At 41.8% G+C, this 22,553-nt stretch overlaps 1 protein-coding gene across 1 annotated transcript in view; it reads left to right on the top strand.

Annotated features, from left to right (window-relative positions):
- The first annotated feature begins 2,987 nt into the window (after positions 1–2,987).
- LOC122540554 (V-set and immunoglobulin domain-containing protein 10-like 2) overlaps positions 2,988–22,553 on the top strand; it is a 98,159-nt gene continuing 78,593 nt past the window's right edge. The window contains exons 1-3 of the mRNA XM_043676421.1: positions 2,988–3,354; positions 3,458–3,643; positions 14,721–15,074. Of these exons, the coding sequence (XP_043532356.1) occupies positions 2,988–3,354; positions 3,458–3,643; positions 14,721–15,074 (907 nt within the window). The remainder of the gene's footprint in view (positions 3,355–3,457; positions 3,644–14,720; positions 15,075–22,553) is intronic.

The following is a 22,553-nucleotide window of genomic DNA, read 5'->3' as shown; positions in this document are numbered from 1 at the left end:
CCAAATTTATCTCTCCACCCTAGAGGCTTCCTGCCTCCATTCCTGATGAAGGGCTTTTGCTTGAAACGTCGATTTTCCTACTGAGCAGTAGGTCTGACACTCCTATCTGTCAGCCAGATTTCCCGACAAAGAGATGGGCATAGCTGGGGCCCATGTGGGTGCCCATGGCTACCCCTTTGGTTTTGCAAAAGTGAGAGGATTGGAAGGAGAAGCTGTTAAGGGTGAGGATCAGTTCAGCCAAACAGATGAGTGTATCAGTGGAAGGGTACTGGTTGGGACAGCATGAGAGGATGAAATAGGGGGCTTGGAGGACTCCATTGTGGTGGATAGACCGCACTGCCCCGTGGCTGAACTTTTCTACTCCCTCTCCCACTCCACCAAGGACACACAGGCCCTGGGCCTCCTCCATCACCAAACCCTAATCACCCAATGCCTGGAGGAAGAAAGCCTCATCTTCTGCCTTGGGACCCTGCAACCCCAAAGGATTAATGTGGATTTCTCCAGTTTCCTCATTTCCCCTCCAGCCCACCTTATCCCAGTTCCCAAGCCTCCAGCTCGGCATGGTCCTCTTGACCTGTCCATCTTTCCCATATATCCGCTCCACACTCCTCTCCAACCAATCACCTTCTCTCCCACTTTCATCAACCTATCACATTCTCAGCTGCCTTTCCCCCCAACCCCAACCCCCCCTCCTATTTATCTGTCAGACCCCCGACCCACAAGTCTCATTCCCGATAAAGGGCTTATGCCCAAAATGTCAATTTTCCTGCTCCTCCGATGCTGACCTGCTGTGCTTTTCCAGCACCACAATCTTGACTCTGATCTCCAGCATCTGCAGCCCCCATTTTCTGCTGAAGAAGTTCTGACCCTGATGGGAAAGATATCTTCTCTTATTCTAATCAGAAGAGGTCTCTACTCAGGTTTACCGTACGCAAGTACAAGGGATGGTAAGACAGGACATCTCCTGGGACTTTACAGATATCACTGTGATATATGTCCTTCCACATATGCACAGTAGCTATTCTTAGAGTCATAATATAGTCAGCTCATAGAATCATTGAGTCATAGAGATCTACAGCATGGAAACAGACCTTCGGTCCAACTCATCCATGCCAACCAGATATCCCAACCCAATCTAGTCCCACCTGCCAGCACCCAGCACATATCCCTCGAAACCCTTCTTATTCAAATACCTATCCAGATGATGCAATTGTACCAGCCTCCACCACTTCCTCTGGCAATGCATTCCATACACGTACCACCCTCTGAATGAAAAAGCTGCCCTTTAGGCCTCCTTTATACCTTTCCCCTCTCACCCTAAACCTTTGCCCTCTAGTTCTGGACTCCCCCACCCCAGGGAAAAGACTTGTCTATTTATCCTCCTTATTTCCACATTAATATTCATATATTGAAAGAGTTTGTGCCTATAGGAAACTAAAACCCCAAAAGAAGCCTTTGGTGTTTGCTGAAGGTACACTTAAGCCTTGGAGAAGAATATAAAGAGGTCAATTGCTAGTAACTGATCTTCCACAATCTTGCAACTCCACTTGCCCCCATAACCTTTCTTCTCAGGGATATGGAAGAGTTTATCGCCATGCAAATACTTGTATTGTGGCCTGCAGTGTGTTGTGTGATCTTCAAGGACATTTCAACTCAAGACCTGTTGTACCAATTGGAGCTGAAACAATGCATAGAAACTCTTTGGGTTTAATACTGTCATCTGAACTCCTTTCTTGAAAATGTGCACCATGTAATTTAACATTCTGTTCGTTCTTAGAGCTTAATTATCAGCGCATTAGTGGGATTTGGTTTTTGGCACTTTGATCAAATGTTAGCGCTTATGACTGTTTGAGAAACAACTAATTGATATCCTTAGGCATTAAAAACATGGACAGTTGATACCAGCTGTGATACTTGAGAACTAAGCTGAGTGATGTGTTATTGTTTACTGTACTTTTTCTTTCCCAGATCTGAGCTTTTACTGGATGTGTGCCAGCCATGTGAAACTAGAGCTCGAGCTTTTTAAAAGAAAGCAGTGCAATCAAAAAGCTACATTTTCTCACAGGATTGACACTAGCCGTACAAAAATTCAGATTGGAATCCAAATGAGCAAACGTTGGTCACTTAGTTAGAGTTTACGTTTTTTTTTAAGTGATCGCCCTGTGCGGTCTGTGTATTAGTATGCAAGCCTAGCTGTTCCAAGGGACCTGTGAAGGAGATTAGTGGTTGAGTATAACCACTGAAGAGTTTGGGTTCCTTGATGATGAAGATTAGCAACTCACAGGCCTTGAGGATATCACCAGGAATTATTGTGGAGAGCATTTATTTCCCAGAATTCAACTCTCAGCATTTACCATTAATGCTTTCAGTGATGTCATCATGGTCTGTTGCTCAGGGGATATGGGTAAATATGTCAATCAAACTCTGCGACTTGAGTGTTTATTATAATGCTTGCCTTTTCCAGGTAAAGTGGCGTCTCCTGACTCACTATTTGGACTAGAGTAGTGCTGGAAAAGCACAGCAGGTCAGGCAGCTTCCGAGGAACAGGAAAATTGACGCTATTCTAATCTTGACTCTAATCTCCAGCATCTGCAGAACCCACTTTTGCCTCACCATTTGGACTCTTTCGTCACCATCTTATGTTTAGTTTTAAACTTTTTTGTAACTGGTGACGGCTTTCTTTTTATAGATATTTTTATTAAGAAAGAAGATTTTTAACATTTTTTACAAAATTACAGAAATAGTACAAACTAGTGTATTATATTTACAATATAACAACAACACAAATATAAAATTAAACAAAAAACCTAACTATTAATCTATTCTACAAACAGCCAAAACATAAAATAGGATATTATACATTACTAACAATAAACAAAAAGATAGATAAATAACTAGATGCATGCTCAAAATAGATTTATATCAAGTCATAACAAAACCCATATATATATATACATATATATACGGGAGACCTCCTCCTGGGTGGGATGGGACCATTCGCCACCGCCAATTGGCCACTGAGGACTATTCGCCAGTTCGCCACCGCGCCATTTTTGGTTTTTGGAACAGGAATGTTTAGTATGGAAACAGATATTATTAGCAAACGTGGAAATAAGAAGTTTTACCATGATGGTTTTATATATATTTTTGAGAAACTATCCAAGAATGATTCAAGTATTAAGTTTTGGCGATGTGAACAAAGGGGCCGATGTAATGGACGGATCCACACCAAGAGTGGCACTGTGATAAAAACCATTAATGGACACACACATTCTCCTTCCGCAGCAAGTGTCCAAGTTGCGAAAGTGAAAACATGTTTAAAACGTCGTGCAGAAGAACCGCAGGAAGTAGTGAGTGAGCTTTTGTTTCTCACAATGTTTAAAACGTCGTGCAGAAGAACCGCAGGAAGTATCTAGTGTTCTTATTAACAAATGTGTTGCTGATGTCCCTCATTCAGTCCTGGCATCTTTACCGATGACAAGCAGCATGAAGGAAATAATTCGACGAAAAAGGAATGATATTAGCTTAGCGCCACCAAACCCTACTGATCTTCAGCATTTGGTGATTCCAATTAGATACAAAGTATATAAGCCGGATAATGGAGCAGAAGAAAAATTTCTTTTGGCAGATAGTGGTCAGGGAAGTAATCGAATAATCATATTTGGTAGGGAATCTTGGATACATCATTTATCAGAATCCACCTGGTTTGTAGATGGTACGTTTAACATAGCCCCTATTTTATTCTCTCAGGTATATTGTATTTTAGCAAAATGACTTGATGGGGTTCATCCAATATTGTATATACTTCTACCAAATAAGCAGCGTTCAACATATGTATGCATGTTTGAAATGGTGAAGTCCTTGGTACCTAATCCCAGACCACAGTACATCCATTGTGACTTTGAGCAGGCAGGTATCAGTGCTATGAGAGAATGTTTTCCTGAAGTTAGAATTAGGGGCTGTGTCTTTCATTTGGCGCAAAGTATGTATAGACATATTGCTGCAGCTGGAGCAACTTGTCAATACAACACCGATCCTGATTATGCTTTAAAAGCAAAAATGATAATTGCTTTGGCTTTTGTGCCACTTACTGACCTTGATAACTATGTAGAAGCACTCGCAGATTTTTTGCCTCGAGAACTACAACCACTACTAGATTGGTTTGAATTTAATTATATTGGACTCTACAATAGACGTGGCAGTAGCCGAAGGGCACCTTTGTTTCCCCATGATATGTGGTCGGTCCATGAGACAGCAATAAACGATGAAGATCGCATAAGTAATCATGCTGAAGCCACTCATCAGAGAATTGCTTTTGAACTCGGAGCTCACCACCCAACCATATGGAAATGTATTGGAACGTTAATGAAAGTGCAAAAGGGCGTGATTTATATATGGAACAGCTGATAGAGGGTTACCCACCACAAATAAAGCTAAAAAAGTATTGAAACACAGACGATAGAATAAAAAAAATTGTTGTTGAATACGGTGAAAGATTGTTTGGAATATCTTAGCGGAATAGCGCATAACTATCAAATGAACTGAAATTTCATTGTTTAATATTAATGTGAGATTTTACTGCCATTATAAAGATTTTTAAAATATATTTCCTTTTTCTGGTTAAAGTTTGTAACTCATTTTTATATATAAACCAATAAAATGATATTTATTTTACCTCTTTTTTTTATCAATATGGAGTATGTAGTTGTATAAATAAAGGGGGTTGAGAAGTATGAAAGAACAGGCGGGAGGGAAAACAATCAGTACATATATATATTTCCAGTGACTAATAGTCTCCAGAGGTCAAATGACCCCAGTGGAGAAACGCTGGTGGTGGACCGGCAGTGGCTAATCATCGGCAGCGAATCATCACCAACCCCTCCTGGGGGCCCCTGAACCAGCCGGAACCATCCTCATGGCTAAGCAAAAGCCCTGGACAATATGGCCGAAATATCTGTGTCAGTATAGTTCAAAAAGGGCTGCCATGTTCTGTAAAATAATTCCGTGTTTTGGTGCACGGTATTCATAAGGAAGTCAAAGGGAATATATTTCCTGTGTGCCAATTTAAAAGTTCCAGGAACCTTCGTATATTCAAATTCATTAAATATTTTCCCTCGCACAAAAGGAAAGGATAGTAAATAATTTTCTCCCGCATATATCCAGAGAGGGAAAATTTGGGGAGCCTAAAAGTAGGGACACTGGATTCAATCCAATCTCCATACCCAAAATCTTTGTCAAGGCATTCGCTACTCTATCCCAATACCTGCGGACCTTACGGCATGTCCATAGACAATGCGTGAGAGTGCCAACTTTGATTTTGCATTTGGGACACATTGGGGATGCCCCTGCCTTGAATTTTGCGAATCGTTCAGGTGCCATGTGAACCCTGTGAAGTATCTTCAATTGAGTAGCCTGAGGTCTGTTACAGATAGAGATCCTCCTGGCATTTTCCCAGATGTCCTCCCACATTTCTAAAGAAATTTCCAACCCTAATTCTTGATTCCAGGTTTTATACAACCATTCCATGTCCTTCCATACCTTATTGCATAGTGAGTGGTAGAGAGTACTGACTGAGGGCAGCCCCATCTGCCAAAGCACTCTCCTTTCCCGATCCAATTTATAAGGATTGACTATCAGTGTGGTCTTCTTTTGTATAAAGTCTCATATTTGGAAATACCGGAAGAGGTCCTTGCTGGGCAGTCCAAACCTCTGGCGCAGCTGCTTGAAGGACATCATGACCTTGAACAAGTCTCCCAAATAGGAGATACCTCTGGACTCCCAAATTTTGAATATAGCATTGGTCAACCCTGGCTGAAATCCCAATGTTCCCACAATGGGGGTGTAAGGGAAGGGTTTTTGCAGGTTATCCTCATTTTGTTGCATTATCTACCAAGCTTTAATTGTATTTAAAACAATAGGGTTTTTACAATAGGCTGTGATGAATCTCATCTTGTCCATAAATAGTAGATTGATGAGGGGACAGTTTGCTTGGGAAGTCTCAGTATCTAGCCAGGTTGATTGTGGGTCACAGGAGACCCAATCAGCTACATAAGATTACAGGGAGCTCAGTTGGTACCTCCTGAAATCCAGAAAGTCCAGTCCTCCTCTGACTTGTGGAAGCTGCAGCTTTTCTAATTTGATAAGGGGCCGTTTATGATTCCAAATAAAGGAGCTGAGCCAACCATAAAGTTTATGCAATGCCTGCCTTAGCAGCATCAAGGGGAGCGTTCTTATAGGGTATAAAAGACGAGATAAAATATTCATCGTAACTAAGGCTACTCTGCCTAACCAGGATATTGGGAGATCTTCCCAGCGTTGATGGTCCTGTCTTATTTTAAAAATACCTGAGTACAGAAAACCTTCTAGTGATCACCGAAAGGGGAAACAAGATCCGTTCGGAAAATTGGATATACTGGCAAGGCCTCCCAATAGCATGGCCTCCGATTTCAGAAAATTGACTTTATAACCTGAAAATATACCAAATAAATTGACCACTTGAATTAAGCGGGGCACAGATGTCAAAGGATCACGTAAGAAAAGGAGGACATCATCCACATTGAGAGTAATTTTGTGCTTCCCCGATCCAACCTCCGGAGCCGTTATGTTATGGTCAGTTTGTGTAATTTCCACTAGTGGTTCAATCACTAGCGTAAATAATAATGGTGAGAGAGGACATCCCTGACTATGTGAATAGTTATACATATTTATGAGTGGCCCAGCCAGTTCCCCTATTAATTCTTTATAGAACTCAGCCAGGAATCCATCTGGTCCAGGCGCTTTGCCACTCTGAAGCTGCCTAACTGCCTCCTGTACTTCCTGGGTTGTCAGGAGGGCATTCAAGAGCGACACCTGCTGACCCCGGGAGGGCCAGATTTTTAAAGAGAGACTCCATCTTCCTAGTTCTAACCTCACAGTCCTGTAACTTATACAATTCAAAATAGAATTTTCTAAAGGCTGTATTAATCCTTTATGATTACAAGTCAGGGTACCAGCAATCTCTCTGATAGACGTAATGGCTTGGGAAGCCTTTTTCTTTCTGGCAAGGTATGCTAGATACCTGCTAGGCTTGTCACCGTATTCAAATAATCTCTGCTTCGCAAATAATATCTCCCTCTTTGCTGTTTGAGTAAGTACGGTAGTCATGGCTGCCCTAAGGGCTGCGATCCTCTGTAGCTTAGTAATGGAGGGCCTCTCAACATACAGTTTCAGCTGCCTTCAGGGGAACTTTAAGCAAATGCTGTTGCTCTTCCTTTTGTCTTTTCCTGGTCGCACAATATGAAATAACCAAGCCTCGTGTGTATGCCTTAGCAGTCTTCCACATCGTCGATGGGTTACCAGCCGTGCCTGAGTTGATATCCCAGAAGGTTTTAAATTCCTGCAAAAAATATTTTATAAACCTGCTATCCTTCAATAAGAAAGGGTCCATACGCCAATGTTGGGGACCTGTCCCGTCATCACTAGTCTTAACTTCCATGTATACTGTGGCATGATCAGAAATAGTTATATTCCCTATTTTACAAGACAGTATCGAATTCTAAAGCGTCGAGGAGGCAAAAAACGTATCAGTTCTGGTATGACATTTGTGGGGGTTAGAGTAGAAAGTAAAATCTCTGCCCTCAGGATGGAAACACCTCCACACATCTACCAGCCCCAGCTCCCTGTTCAGATCTGCCAATTGCTTAGATCTCAGAGATATGCCTGCAGAACTCCTAGGTGTCCTGATCACCTCTGGATCAATGATACAATTAAAATCTGCTCCTATAATTGTGTGGCAGACCCCGAGAGCCATCAACTTAGAGAACGCTTCCATTACAAATTTAAAAGGATGTGCCGGGGGGCAAAAAAGATTGAAAATCCAGTATTCCTCTCCATATATTAGGGCTTTAATAAATATATATTGTCCAGACTCATCTTTTATCTGACATAGCATTTGGAAGGGAAGACTCTTCTGAATAAGATTGGCTACTCCCCTACTTTTTGAGCTGAAAGATGAAAAGAATACCTGGTCAAACCCACCCTGTTGCAGCTTCGAATGCTCCTCAGAGCCACATCAACTCTTTCTTTTTTAATTCTTGATAATATCTTTTTTCTTTTGATTGGCGAATGAATCCCCTTGACATTCCAGGTGCACCACCTAAATGAATGGCGAGCCATGATCATCCAAGCAAGCCCAAGACCCCCCAGGATGAAGAACCCCATCCAAAAGATGTTGAATAAAGACCAAAAAAAATTCACATATAAAAGAACTCTTTAAAACAGTTAAGTCAACACAATTAAGAACTACTCCTAAGTAAAAAAAAACACAAAACATGTTTAAAAGGAGACTTTCCCCCCTTGCTCCCAGGGAGCACTCCTACCTTCCAATACCCTCACCATAACCTCCACCAGCTAGTGCCCACCCCTTGGCCCAGGCATTACAAAATGGAGTAAATAAATTCCAGTATCTTATAAAGCAGGAGTTAAAAGGGGGTGACCCTCCCCTCCCCACACTATCACCTAGATACGCTTAATAAAACAACACAAGACAGAAATATGTAAGATTACAAAATTACAATCCTATCAAGCATTAAGCAATTAAATAAGAAAAAAAGAAAGAAGACCCCACTCAGAAACATCCCCCAAATGATCAAATAAGCCGCGCGAGCTATAGGTGACAGACCAAAGAGAGAGTAAAGAACAGGACCCCCCCTCCCCGGGGAAAGATGGACAAAAGAAAGATGGAGAAAGAATGAAGGATAAACAAAGAGAAGGGGGGGGTGCAAAATAAAGTTGTTATTCATACAGTTCAAGTCCCGCAGTCTATTTGAGAGCACCCAGGAATTCTTTTACTTTCTCCGGTGATCCAAAGTTATGTACTTTGGATCACCTGCGCTCCATGGCTGAAGCGCAGCGTTGCCGGATATCGCATGGAATATTGAATATTTAAGTCTCTCAGACGCTTCTTTGCCTCATCGAATGCCCTCCTCTTGCGGACCATGGCCGGAGAAAAGTCCTGAAACAACATTATCTTGGAGTCCTTGTACATCATGGCCTGGGGATCCTTCCCTAAGACTCTGATGATTATATTAATAAAAGATTACATCTTAATTAAATAAATTGTGTTTTGATAACAAATCACTAATGTGTTTTTTTGAAGATGCCTGTCTGATAAATCTCTTTATTTCGGCCTGACACGGACCAGATGGTCTGTTGTTCTATATATAAATGACCTCCCACAGAATGGAAACAGCTCTTCTCAAAGTTCCAAAAGGCAAACCTCTTAATGTTTCTTGACCTGTCTGTACCCTTTACACTCTTGATCACATAGTCTCTTCATCCAAATCATTTCTACAAATTAGAAAAAGCTGAAGGCAAACGCTCTGAGGCCTGTGACAAACCTCTCATTACATCTTGCCAAACAGCAAATAGACTCACTTATGCCTCTTCTCTGTTGCCTGTTAGCCAGTTAATCTTCTATCCACGCCAAGAAGGGGCCGATGTGGTGCAGTGGCAGTGTCCCTACCTCTGTGCCAAGAGGCCTGTGTTTAAGTCCTATCTGTAATAACCTCACATAACAGATTGACTCAAAAATATCTCTCCATGTTGATACATTAATCCTTATACAATGTGTTTTTAATTTCTGCAATAACCTTCGAATTCTACACGTAAAACACCTGAATGTCTGAATTAGATTCCAGTATGTTATCCACACTTTCATATTGAGTATATACAATTCACACTCATGAATACTCAATACACTATAAATATCTCTCTACCACTGATTAAATGCCCAGCCAGGGTTTTGTTCACATTTTAATAGTAGAAGTAACAACTTGTGAAACTGTTTTTCTCCAGTTGATTTCCAATGGTTTTTCCAGCATTTATAGATTATTTTCAACCTTTATGGAAGCAGGTAGAACAGGTGAGGAAGGGTAGAAGCGAGAGAAAAGGGTTTCGCTGAGAGTCCTTTGATAACCACATTCTAACATATGCAAAATTCCTTGTTGCAAAGGTTGACTCTTCCCATGTTGGTTAAATGCCCCAGGTAAGATACTGATTTCCTCTCTGTGTGAATTGATTGAAGTAATCAGACAAATGATTGGAACTGAGGGGAGAAGTCTATACCTGCATAATAAATAGTCCATGCAGTGCATTGTAAACAGAAACTGAAGAGGTAATAAATAATTCAGAATCAACCTGAGAACTTTTCAGATGCCTCCCGTCCTGTGAGTTATACTTGTGTGAGTCAGTCCAGGTAGTTCAGTGATTACACCAGATCCCTGGACAAAATGCACCAAGGCTGTAAACACACAGAGAAGGAGTGAGGGCTGCTGATTCTGATGACACGTTAATTGAAAAGGGGGTGTTCACATCCTGTGGACTTTACAGCAGCATGATCCTGCAATGGGGGATGGACTGACTTGGAATTTTCAAACCCTGTTTAAGATTCTCTGGATCCTCACTCCTCTGGCCATTGGTAAGATCTATGGGTATGCCCTGTCTGTTCTGCAAACTCATGGGGAAGTACTTTTAAAGTTACAGACTTATAGAACAAAATATAATTTTAAAGCTAATATTTCTAATTGAGTGGTTTCATTGCAAATGATGAAGTGTGTAAATGTATTCTGAGCTGCTGCAGGTGAATGTTCTGCAACGTTGTTTGTGTTTGAAAATTTTTAGACATATGATAATTTGGTTAAAGGATGTTTTGAAGTATGGGAAAGTAGTGTGGCGCATTAGGTAAAATTTTCCCTTTTGCCAACTTTCACTTGAATTGGAGTCTAGCTCAGTGTTGAGTCAGTTCTGTGTTGGCCATAAGAATCGTGGGATAAAGAGATTGATGTAACAGGCCTCAAGGGGAATTGGTAATGAATGAACATTCTGCTTCCTTAGGAACCACTCTGGGCTGTGACATTTTTCAACTTTGAACATTGCTAAAGATTTAAGTTCCTCCTCTAATTTTATCCCTTCCTATTTCTCTCCTCCTTTCCTGTGACATTGTCAGAATCCTATTCCTTAGTGAAGACAGATACAAAATACTCTTTTAATGTTTCAATGATACCTCTTCCACCAAAGCCAGAACTTGGTGGTTTTATCCATTTGATTCCAATCTGTCAAATCTCTTTTTAATTCACTGAAGTTACCCAGTCTCCCATTGATTCTTATAAGATTTGAATTTCCTTTGTTTCTCATCACTATTCAAAACCTAATTATATGTTATGATCACTGTTTCCTAAATGCTCCCTCTTTGAAACATGCTAAATAGCCCCATTTCCTTCCTCAGATCCAAATCTGGCACGATTTCATCTCTTATTTTACAAGAAGCACATAGACCTAGAAGGTTTTCTTGGAGACATATTCAAGAGGGAAAAAATTCTTCATTCCTGAAGAAGGGCTCATACCCGAAACGTCGATTCTCCTGCTCCTTGGATGCTGCCTGACCTGCTGCGCTTTTCCAGCAACACATTTTCAGCTCAGACATATTCAAGAGCCAAGGAAACTCCCTACTGTTTTCCTTCTGCACTATTGTTTTCCCGGTCTATCTCGGAATAATTAAAGTCACCCATTTTTATTCTTCTGTTTTTTATGCAATTTTCTAGAAAATCTTTTTCACTGTACCCTTTCTGTGATTTGTTGGTCTGTTGCGTCCAATCTGCGTGTGACTCTGGGAATAATTCAGGACTCGATATGAGATTCTGCCCATAACCTCATCCATGTCTTCTGAAATTCTGACTCAGCCCTTTACTGCCAATGTCATCAGGGATGGGTAACAAATGCTGACTCGGCCAGTGGTGCTGACATCCCAAACACGAATATAGAAAACAAAACTGCAGTTCTACACATGGCCCTGGTGGTGCTTTCCAAACCAAAAGCCCTTGAGATGCTGTTCCCAGAGTAGAAACTGGGTTTCAGTGTGTCACAATTCTGGAAGAGTCATGAACTGCCTGCCTCTTCTTAACCCGCTGTGGGTGATCACCCCTTCAAACATTCACTGCAAGAAATTCTCGGCCTCCCGAAGGTCTCGCAATGATTCAGGCTTGAAAACTCTGAGTTCAGTTTCAGGGAGGTAGAGACACCTCCTACCTGTGTGATTATCAAGGACAAATAAAACAGACTGGTGCACCCAGAACTGCAAATAGCACCTTTCAGCGATCCCATTAATGCTTATCAGTATATCAACTTAATGCTTTATCCATACACTTATTTTAGTGTCACCTTAATAATTGTGTTATTTATTTATTATTTATATACACCACGTTGTTGTTTATTGCAGTTCAACTTGTTTTAATGTTGCTATCTGCAACATGGTTAATTTTAGTTTTATTCACTCAGAATTAGTTATTCTAACGATTTATTTATAAATGAACAGGTGACTGGTTGCAAATTGCAGCTGAGGTGAAAGTCACAGCCCTTGACGTCAAGGCCACATTTGGCCAAGCGTGGCATCAAGGAGTCCTCATAAAACTGGAAACAATGTGTATTTGCGGGCAAATTCTCCATTGGTTGGAGACATACTGGACACATGATTATGGTTCTTGGAGGTCAGTCATCTCAACTCCAGGACATGTCTGCAGGAGTTCCTCAGGGTAGTGTCCCAGGCCCAACCATCTTCAGCTGCTTCATCGATGACCTTCCCTCCATCAGAATTGAGGATGCTCGCTGATGATTGCACAATGTTCAGCACCATTTGCGACTCTTCAGATACTGAAGCAGTCCATGTTCAAATGGAACAAGTTCTGGACAATATCCAGGCTTGAGCTGACAATTGGCAAGTAACATTTGCGCCATAGAGATGTCTCCAATAAGACACAATCTAACTGCTACCCTTGACATTCAATGGTATTACCATCACCGAATTCCCTACTATCAACCTCCTTGTGGTTACCATTCATCAGAAACTCAGCTGGACTCGCCACATGAACACAGTGGCTATCAAGAGTGAAGGCTAAGACTAGGGCGATGTGGTGGCTCAGTGGTTAGCAATGCTACTTCACTGCGCCAGGGACCTGGGTTTGATTCCAGCCTCAGGCAACTGTCTGGGTGGAATTTATATATTCTCCCCGTGTCTGCATGGGTTTCCTCCAGGTGCTCCGGTTTCCTCCTACAGTCCAAAGATGTGCAGCTTAGGTGAATTGGCCATGCTAAATTGCCGATAGTGTTCAGGGATATGTAGATTAGGTGCATTAGTCAGCGTTTAATGTAGAGTAATCGGGTCAGGGAATGGGTCTGGGAGGGTTACTCTTTAGAGGGTCAGTGTGGATTGTTGGGCCAAATGGCCTGTTTCCACACTGTAGCGATTCTATGATTCTATGAATACTGCAGAGAGTAACTCACCTCCTGACTCCCCAGAGCCTGTCCACCATCTTCAAGATACGAGTCAAGAGTGTGATGGAATACTCCCCACTCCCATTGATGGGTGCAGCTCCAACAACACTCAAGAAGTTTGATACTATCTGAAACAAAGCAACCCACTTGATTGGCACCACATCCACAAGTGTCCATTCCCTCCATCACCAACACTCAGTAGCATCAGTGTGTACTATCCACAAGATGCACTGCAGAAAGTTCACCAAAAACTCTTAGACACCCATGACTACTTCCAGCTAGAAGGCCAAGGGCAGCAGATACATCAAAATATCACCACCTGTAAGATCCCCCTCCAAGCCACTCACCATCCTAACTTAGAAGTATATCAACATTCCATCATCGTCGCTGAGTCAAAATCCTGGAATTCCTTCCCCAGTGGTATTGTGGGTCAACAGCGGTTCAAGAAAGCAGCTCACCACCAGTTTCTGAAGGGCAAATGGAGAATAAATAAATGTTGGTGGCTGCTCTCACCCATGTCTTACAAATGAATAAAAAGAAGTTGCACCATCTTAATCACGCCTGTATTGAATTCCTGCTCTCACTGAATTCTCATTCTGTTTAGCAAGTTGCTCAGCTCTTTGTGTAGCTCACAAATGGATGGGTCTGTGAGGGGAGAAGGAATCATGAATTTTTAATGTCCATCACACAGGACCTTTGTTCTCCATCTGAGGTTTGGGGTAATGGAATAAAGGCACAATTGGATTTTAGCAGCTGATCGAGTTCTAACTCTGAATGCTCATGGGTTAATATAAAACTGTTACTGTCCCAAGAACTGCACATTTCCATTGTTTAGGATTACTCGGTTCCTGTTACATCCTCAAATTCTTCCAAATCTGCTGAACAGTCATGCACCTGAAATGTTGGCTTGGATTTATACCTCTCTAGATATGAATGGGATGGTTCCAGGAGGCAAAATAATTAGGTGGTTTGGCATTAGAGAGCTACATGCCCACTTGCTGACACTTCACCAACTATGTGGTGGGGACAGATCTGGGGGTAACATTCCTGACCCATCACCAATGAAGGCCCTCAAGCAGAAGGTTAATGACCAGTTAAGAGCTTTCATTGACCGTTAGCCTACTGTCCTGCTTTCTGAGTGGATAGCTGCTCTCCTGACTGGGAAAGCCTGGTGGAATGCTTGTGGGTTGTTTATGGTGGGGGTGAGGGGTGGTCTAGTTTGCCCCAATCCAAGAATAATTGGGGGCAGAGATGGGAGCTCTCTCACTCTTGAGGATGTACTTCCAGATTTCCAGTGGAAGTAAGGAAACCCTGGCAGCTCATTCTACTTCTCTCGCCAATGAAGCTGTCTAGCTTGCTGAATACTTCCAAAAGAAAATTCTCCGATTGTATCTGTGAGTCTCTTTCTCACTCAGGTTTGGTCATCCTGGATCCTGAGGAGGTCACATACATCGAGAGCCAAGTGAAAGGGGTCATAGGTCGGTCTGTGGTACTGGAATGTGGCCAGTCTGTGCCCACCATTTACATCTGGGGCTTTACCCGGCCTGGCTTCAGTGACATTCGGGCAGTCCTGTACAATTATGGGATGGGTGCAAAGCTGCAGAAAATGGCTTCCATGTTTGGAGATGTGAAAGTCCTCTCTGACGGTGCGGCCCTAGTGATAGACAACCTACAGCTCGCAGCTGAGGGACGATTCACGTGTCAAAGTTTGTACGATACCAACGATGGGGCAAAACTCGTTTACATCTTTGTGGATTTACACGTCCTGGGTGAGTTATATCTCAATCTCAAGAGGGGCCTGCAGGAGCCTATGGTAAAAGAGGAAATTGCTAACCTAGTGAACCCTTATTGACCATCTACACTATTTACAGAGACATTTAGTTGCATCCATTCGAATGATGTTCCTGTGGGTTCCATTTCCATCTGATCTGACATTACTGCTTTGTACTCTTGCAATGAGTAAGACAACTATTAATCCTTTATACTATCAGTTATTCATTTAACTCAAGAAACATCACTGTATCTACATGATGGGCCGAATGGATTCCTTCTTTGCCATAGAGATTCTGTGAAGTGCACAATTTTAATTCTTCCACAGGCAGTTTGGAAAATGCAGCCACCTCCCTCCCCAGCACTGCCTTGTGCTGTCACCACAGTTGTATTTCACCCCCATGAACCCAGCAGCTTGGAGCCACCCCTTGACTGGCTGCTCCTGAACTGAAACAGAGTGAGCAGTCTTTCTGTGATTTTGCATGAACTATTTTACAGAAAGAAAACTCAATCTGAGAAAGGCCACTGCACCATCCAGAGTCTCCCTTGCTCAGTTGCATCATGAGACAGGCAGATATTGGTGAACGGATCACCCCAGCTCATGGTATGTCATAGGCTGGTTTAATCAGGACTGGGATGGAATGTACACGTTCATCTGATGCTAAGTGTGGTCTGTGTTGTCATGAAACTTGTTGATTTGGGTTCTATTCTTAAATTAGACAAAGGGCTATCATTCTTTCTACTGGTGGTTTGTGGCTGATAATAGTTGTCCCCTTTACCTACAAGTGACTGCTGCCCGACTCTGACAGGTTTATGTAATCGCTTCTATTTACACATTGTACATAATCCTATTCTCTGTGAGTACATCTCCCGGCAATACAGACCATTCCATCCTTTTTTCTCATGCGCTCACCCATGATCGCTGACATCGCTCTTACATTATGATAAACATCACCATCTCGTTATCATATCCAACCTCTTCATAGTATAGTTTGGAGATGCCCCTTCATTTTTGCAAATATGTATATCCTAAAGCCAAATAGTGTTTAATTGCTGAGGATTTAATAGGTGAGTAGATTCATTAGGAGCCTGTAGATATTCTGGCTGTAGTGTTTTGTGTTCTGGGTGGGTTTTGAACTTTTGTCCACTATTGATTCCCTATACACTTCTACAAATGACACAAACAACTGAGATCATGAAGGTCATGTCCGTGATGTGTTCATAAATTACTAGCAATGCAGCCACAGGGTGACTCATTGTAAGTCAAAGAATCTGATTGACAGGAACATCATGCGATAATGGGCCCCAAATTCATCAGTGCTGGAATAGGAAGAGCATGCATATTGTCCATGGTTTAACTGTGGACGAGTACACCAGTCAACATTAAGGTGTTTCAAAAAAACTTGCATGCAGGCTTGTTCCAAGCTGTCCTTGGTAATGCTAGAGGTGTCCATGATCCCTGCATGGGGAGAGAGAGAGATAAAGTGATCCAAATCAGAATGGGGAACACACCATGTCACACCATTGATCGAAAATTTGGAATTGGAGTGACTGCAATAAAGGTGGGAGATAAGTAGACTGACCAGGTTCTGTCAAATATGGAATCGACGAGTGGAAATTCGCAGAAACTTGTTCCTTGTGCTCTCAGCAATGACAAAACATAAGGGAGTCATCCACACAAATGATAATGAACTGTCTTGGAAACAAATAGTCTTTAAAGTCATTTGAAAAATCATACAGTGGAATAGACTGGAAAAGGAAATAGACACAATCCAATCACTTCAAAAGCCATCTTTAGATTATCTCCATTTATATTTTGTTTTAGTGATAAGGATTGCCAGCTAGCAGGTTTAAAGACCACGAACTGTGTAAATGCTGGAGGAATATGTAAGACAATGTATTGTTGAGTAAGTTAATGTTTTAGGAGTTAATGTTCATCTTACCTTAGCTTCACCCATTTTACTGTCAAAACACTGAGTGTATTCAAGAGGTGGCTAGAAAAAGTACTTGGGGCAAATGGGATCAAAGGTTATGGGGAGCAAGCAGGATTAGGCTGTTGAGTTGGACAATCAGCCATGATTGTGATGAATGGTGGAGAAGCTCGAAGGACCGAATGGCCTCCTCCTGGTCCTATCTTCTATGTTTCTATGTCTCACACAATCTATGGGGTGGACACCAGGAGTTTTACTCTATCTTTTAGAGGGAGCAGGTGTATCTATACAAAGTCCCTACGGTCCCAGTAATTATGCCTGACCAAATGTAGTTGTACTTATTGCTGTCATACAATAAATTTTCTTGTGACCTAAGGACAGAACCTCTTCTGTAGATAATCTATGGTGGTGTATTGTCCATCATGAGTCACTCAGTACCCAAAAGACAAAGCAAAGGCAAAGGGAGAATCGGTGCAGCATCCCTTAGCCAGCATCATGTATTGGTCAAGGGGTCAAATACCACCAAGTGGCACTAGTGATCATGTTTTTGTTATTCCTTATCTCTCACATGATGTGGGCATCATTGGCATGGTTGATATTTGTTGTCCACTCTTAATAGCTTGCTGTACCATTTCAGAGGGTGATTAAGAGTGTGCCTGGAGTTACATGTGGACTGGAAAAGGTAACAGATGGCAGATTTCCCTCCTTAAAGGACATTAGTGAACCAAACATTTTTTTTATGATATCAACAATGATCGTTTTATTGCCACCATTACTGAGATTTAAATTCCAGATATATTGGTTAAACTTAAATTTAGCCAGCTGCAGTGATGGGATTTGAACCCATGTCTCACAGAATCATGAATTTGGGCCTACGAATTCTAGCCTGTTGATATTACTCGTACACTGGCTTCTGGGAAAATAACCAACTTGTGCAGTAGTGTGGGTCTGATCTCTACCATGAAGACAGGAATTCAGGGAAAAAAGACAAAGGAAGCGAGTGAGTTTATCACTTGAAGAGCATTTCCACTTTAAGAAGACACAGACAGTGAGTCAACTGCTGAAGGATGATTACCAATGGAAAGGAAGAGAAAACGGCCACCAGGGAAGGAGTTAATAGGCAAGCTCAACAATCTAAAGACAAGATCTCATTCAGAAGCTGGTAAGAAGCACTGGGGCAAGGACATGGGCTTAGACAAGAGAGAAAAGCCCACCACACCTAAATGATACAAAGGCCTGAGTGAAGGAACATCTGTGAGGAACAACTGAAGGCTTCAAGGGGTAAGGTTAGAGATCCTGAAGGGACAAGTGAATAAAAATGGAGCAAAGACCAGAAAACATATGCATGAGAGTGTATAACAGAGTATAACAGTGTTATCATTTCTTATAGTAACATTAGGCTTCACAAAACTCAGTTACAAGGCTCTGTGAAATGTCCAGAAATGAAGTGTATGTCAGGGTTGTTGAGTTAGGAAGATCTCAGAATTTATATAAGTTAAAAATAAGCAACTTGGAAGATATATAGTGAAAAGACTAGCAGTAGAATAATACTTATGAAAAGTTAAAGATTTAAAAGTTTAGCTAGGCCACATTCGGAATTTTGAATACAGTTCTGGTCACCAGACTACCAAAAAGATGTAAATGCTTTGGAGAGGGTACAGAGAAGATTTACCAGGATGTTGCCTGTTTTGGTGGGCTGTAGTTATGAGGAGAGGTTGGATAAACTGGAATGTTTTCAGTGAAAAGACAGAGGATGAGAGGAGACCAGATGGAGGTATACAAAATTATGTGAGCCACAGATAGGGTGAATAGTCAGAGGCATTTTCCCAGGGTGGAAAGGTCAGCTACAAGAGGGCACATGTTCAAGGTGAAAAGGGGAAAGTTTACACGAGAAGTGTGGGGAAAAAATTTTCACGTCGAGGTTGGTGGGTGCCTGGAACACTCTGCAGCGGAATTGGTTGAAGCCGGCACATTAGCAACATTTAAGGTGTATTTTGATAGAATGGGAGGCGAACAGAGAGGTAGATGCTGCACATTGGCAGTGAATTGTGAGTGTAATTAAGGATTAGGATGGTGTAGGCTTGGCAGGCTGAAGGGCCTGTTCCTGTGCTGTATTGTTCTTTGTTCTTTATAAAGGACTAGGACTCAATAACGAAGTTGTGATTTTGACAGGAGGATTTATAAAGCTCATAGCCTGAAAGCAGTATTTAAAACTTGCGTCAAAGAAGATGCTAAGTATTTTAGATTGTAAAAGATGGGAAAATACCCATTTTATCAGGAAGTACCAGGAAACCACCACCTTGGCCACAGAAGGTGAAGAAAGCCCTCATGGAGAGGGTAGCCACCATTTTGATGATTATAAAAGGTGAAAGATTTACTAGTATATTCATGGACTCAGTTGCAGGTGATGTTGTGAATAGATATGTTTCAAGATACCCTAAAAGATTTTGGTAATTATTTCACTTTAAGAACAAATAAATTTGGTAATTATTTCTATTTAAGTATAAATCAATTTCTTGAAGGAGAAAGATTTAGAAGAGTTCAACTTCATTAATGACTTCCACAGATAGATTCATAGAATCATAGAGATGTACAGCACGGAAACAGACCCTTCGGTCCAAGCCGTCCATGCCGACCAGATATCCCAACACAATCTAGTCCCACCTGCCAGCACCTGGCCCATATCCCTCCACCCCTCATAATTTTGTAAACCTCTATAAGGTCACCCCTCAGCCTCCAATGCTCCAAGGAAAACAGCCCGAGCCTGTTCAGCCTCTCCCTATAGCTCAAATCCTCCAAGCCTGGCAACATCCTTGCTTATCTTTTCTGAATTGTTTCAAGTTTCACAACATCTTTCTGATAGGAAGGAGACCAGAACTGCACGCAATATTCCAACAGTGGCCTAACCAATGTCCTGTACAGTCGCAACATGACCTCCCAACTCCTGTACTCAATACTCTGACCAATAAAGGAAAGCATATCAAACACCTTGCAGCTTTGACATGACAATCCATGAGAGACAGAACTGTTTTCAGAATTGATGGTGAAACATTGTCAGATTTCTTCTAGTCCAAGGAAGATTTAACTTTGTCGAAAGCTATCCAGTTCATGTTTGAAGCAGAAGCCATATGGACTCAAAGACAGATCCTGAGTGGAAAATATCAATACAACCCAAAAGGACAGAAGAATCAACTCATTTTATAAGATATGGACACCACAGAGGCACGTGACAAGCCACACAGAATAAGCCAAACACCCAATGCTAAAATCCAGTGACAACACTGTGGGTCAATAATAGCTTATAAGCACAGGCAATATCCGGTCATCACTAAGTAATACTATATCTGTAAACTGCAGTTCACTTCCAGTTCATATATTAATGAAAGACACAGGTTCAGAACAGTCGAAGGACTAATGGTGACACATAAAGAGGTCTACACAGTAGAACACCCACCTCCATTTGGAAAGATATTTGTAATATCTGAGATACCTCCTTTGGAGAAGACACCTGAGTAATTTCTGGAGGAACTCTCTATTCCAGGCCAGCCTGCAGAGAAAGACTTTTGTCTATGCCAATGGCCATGCTGTTAATTTTGTGTTTGATAAGAAGCAAGTGATAATGTCCAATTAGACCAGTTACCATGGCTGAAGAAGCAGACTACAGAGATGAGACTACATGGTGCATGTGGAATGATTGTCAGGAATGTTGTTATACTATGATGCAACAAATATAACAGAACTGAAAACTTGTGACTTATTCACAATCAACAACGTAAATGTCACCCTGGCATATGCGCCAACCTCAAACTGATCAGAAGGATGGGCAGATCACAAACCATCGGGAAAACTACTGGTCCAGAAACAAACCACTATTGACCAACCTGTCAAGAGGCAATGAGATTTCATTGGGCTTCTCCGGCTCATGGGTTAGGTCCTAATGTATCATACTGTGGAATCATGGGATGGTTCCAGCACACATGAAGACCATTCAGCCAGTTGTATCAATGCTGGCCCTCTGTAAGAACAATCCACTCCCTTTTTTCTCTTCAGTTGCATATTCAATGTTGCTTTGAAAATCGCAGTTGAATCCACTTCACCACATTCCCAGGCAGTATATTCCAGATCCTAACTATGTGCTGCACTGTCAATCACTTTCATCTGTGTTTTCTAGTTTTTGCTCCTATCACCAATGAGAATGATTTTTCTCTATGTAGTGAGCCCAGATCTGTTTTGCGTTTGACCACTTCTAGTCAACTGCCTCCCCCATCCTTTCATAAAACTTCCTTACAGCTTCCTTGCAGTTTACCTGCAGTACCGAGACGTTCAAAATGCTTGTTCTCAAACCTGTGGTCCTCACAGCACTCTAGCTAACACAATCAGGTGTCTGGCCAATAGCACACAATAGCACAGTGTTGCAGTCAGTTTTTAACTTTACTTTTGTACTGTCCTAGAAAGTAAAGTAGAAATGTTTGCAAGTGGTGGCTTCCTTCTGCTGAGTGGATGAGACCCTTTATTATCGCTTCTTGTTAAATCTCGACCTGTTTGAGGTTTTCCTAGTAAGTTACAGGCGTGACATTCCCTGGACATCATGGTAGCACTTTTTCCAGTTAGTAAACGCACATATATTGATGTTTCCCGTAGCAGTCATAGAGTCATAGAGTTGTACAGTACAGAAACAGACTCAAATCATCCATGCTGACCAGATATCCTGAATTAATCTAGTCCCATTTGTCAGCATTTGGCCCATATCTCTCTAAACCCTTCCAATTCATACAGCCATCTAGATGCCTTTTAAATGCTGTAATTGTACCAGTCTCCATCTCTTCCTCTGGCAGCTCATTCCACACACGCACCACCTTCTGCATGAAAAGATGCTCCTTAGGTCCCTTTTAAATCTTTTCCCTCTCACCTTCAACCTGTGCCCTTGAGTTTTGGACTCCCTTACCCTGGGGAAAAGACCTTGGCTATTCACCCTACCCATGCCCCTCATAATTTTATAAACTTCTATATAGTCACCACTCAGTCTCCGATGCTCCAGGGAAAATAGCCCCAGCCTATTCTGTGTCCCCCTATAGCTCAAACCCTCAAACACGGGCAAAATCCTTGTAAATCTTTTCTGACTCTTTAGAAGTTTCACAATGTCCTTCCTATACCAGGGAGACCAGATTGAACATAATATTCCAAAGGTGGCCTCACCAATGTCGACTGTTTTTTTAAAAGGAAAAACCGTTTGGAATTAACAATAACAATACTGTATACATAAATACTGATCTGTTGTTGCAACAATTAATCCATGTTTGTGGATAAGGAAGAGTGTGCACTATTTAAAACTGCAGAATCACTTTCTCGCTAAATAAGCACTGTGTAAGTCCATGTAGTAGGCAAAAGTGAGGACTGCAGATGCTGGAAACCAGAGTTTAGATCAGAGTGGTGCTGGAAAAGCACAGCAGTTCAGGCAGCATCCAAGGAGCAGGAAAATCGACTTTACGGTCAAAAGCCCTTCATCAGGAATAGAGGCAGGAATCCTCCAAGATGGAGAGATAAATG

Source organism: Chiloscyllium plagiosum, chromosome 35, assembly GCF_004010195.1.
Source record: "Chiloscyllium plagiosum isolate BGI_BamShark_2017 chromosome 35, ASM401019v2, whole genome shotgun sequence".
Classification (NCBI taxonomy): Eukaryota; Metazoa; Chordata; class Chondrichthyes; order Orectolobiformes; family Hemiscylliidae; genus Chiloscyllium; species Chiloscyllium plagiosum.
Note: the sequence above shows the minus strand (reverse complement) of the source record. Positions and strands in the feature narration are given on the sequence as shown.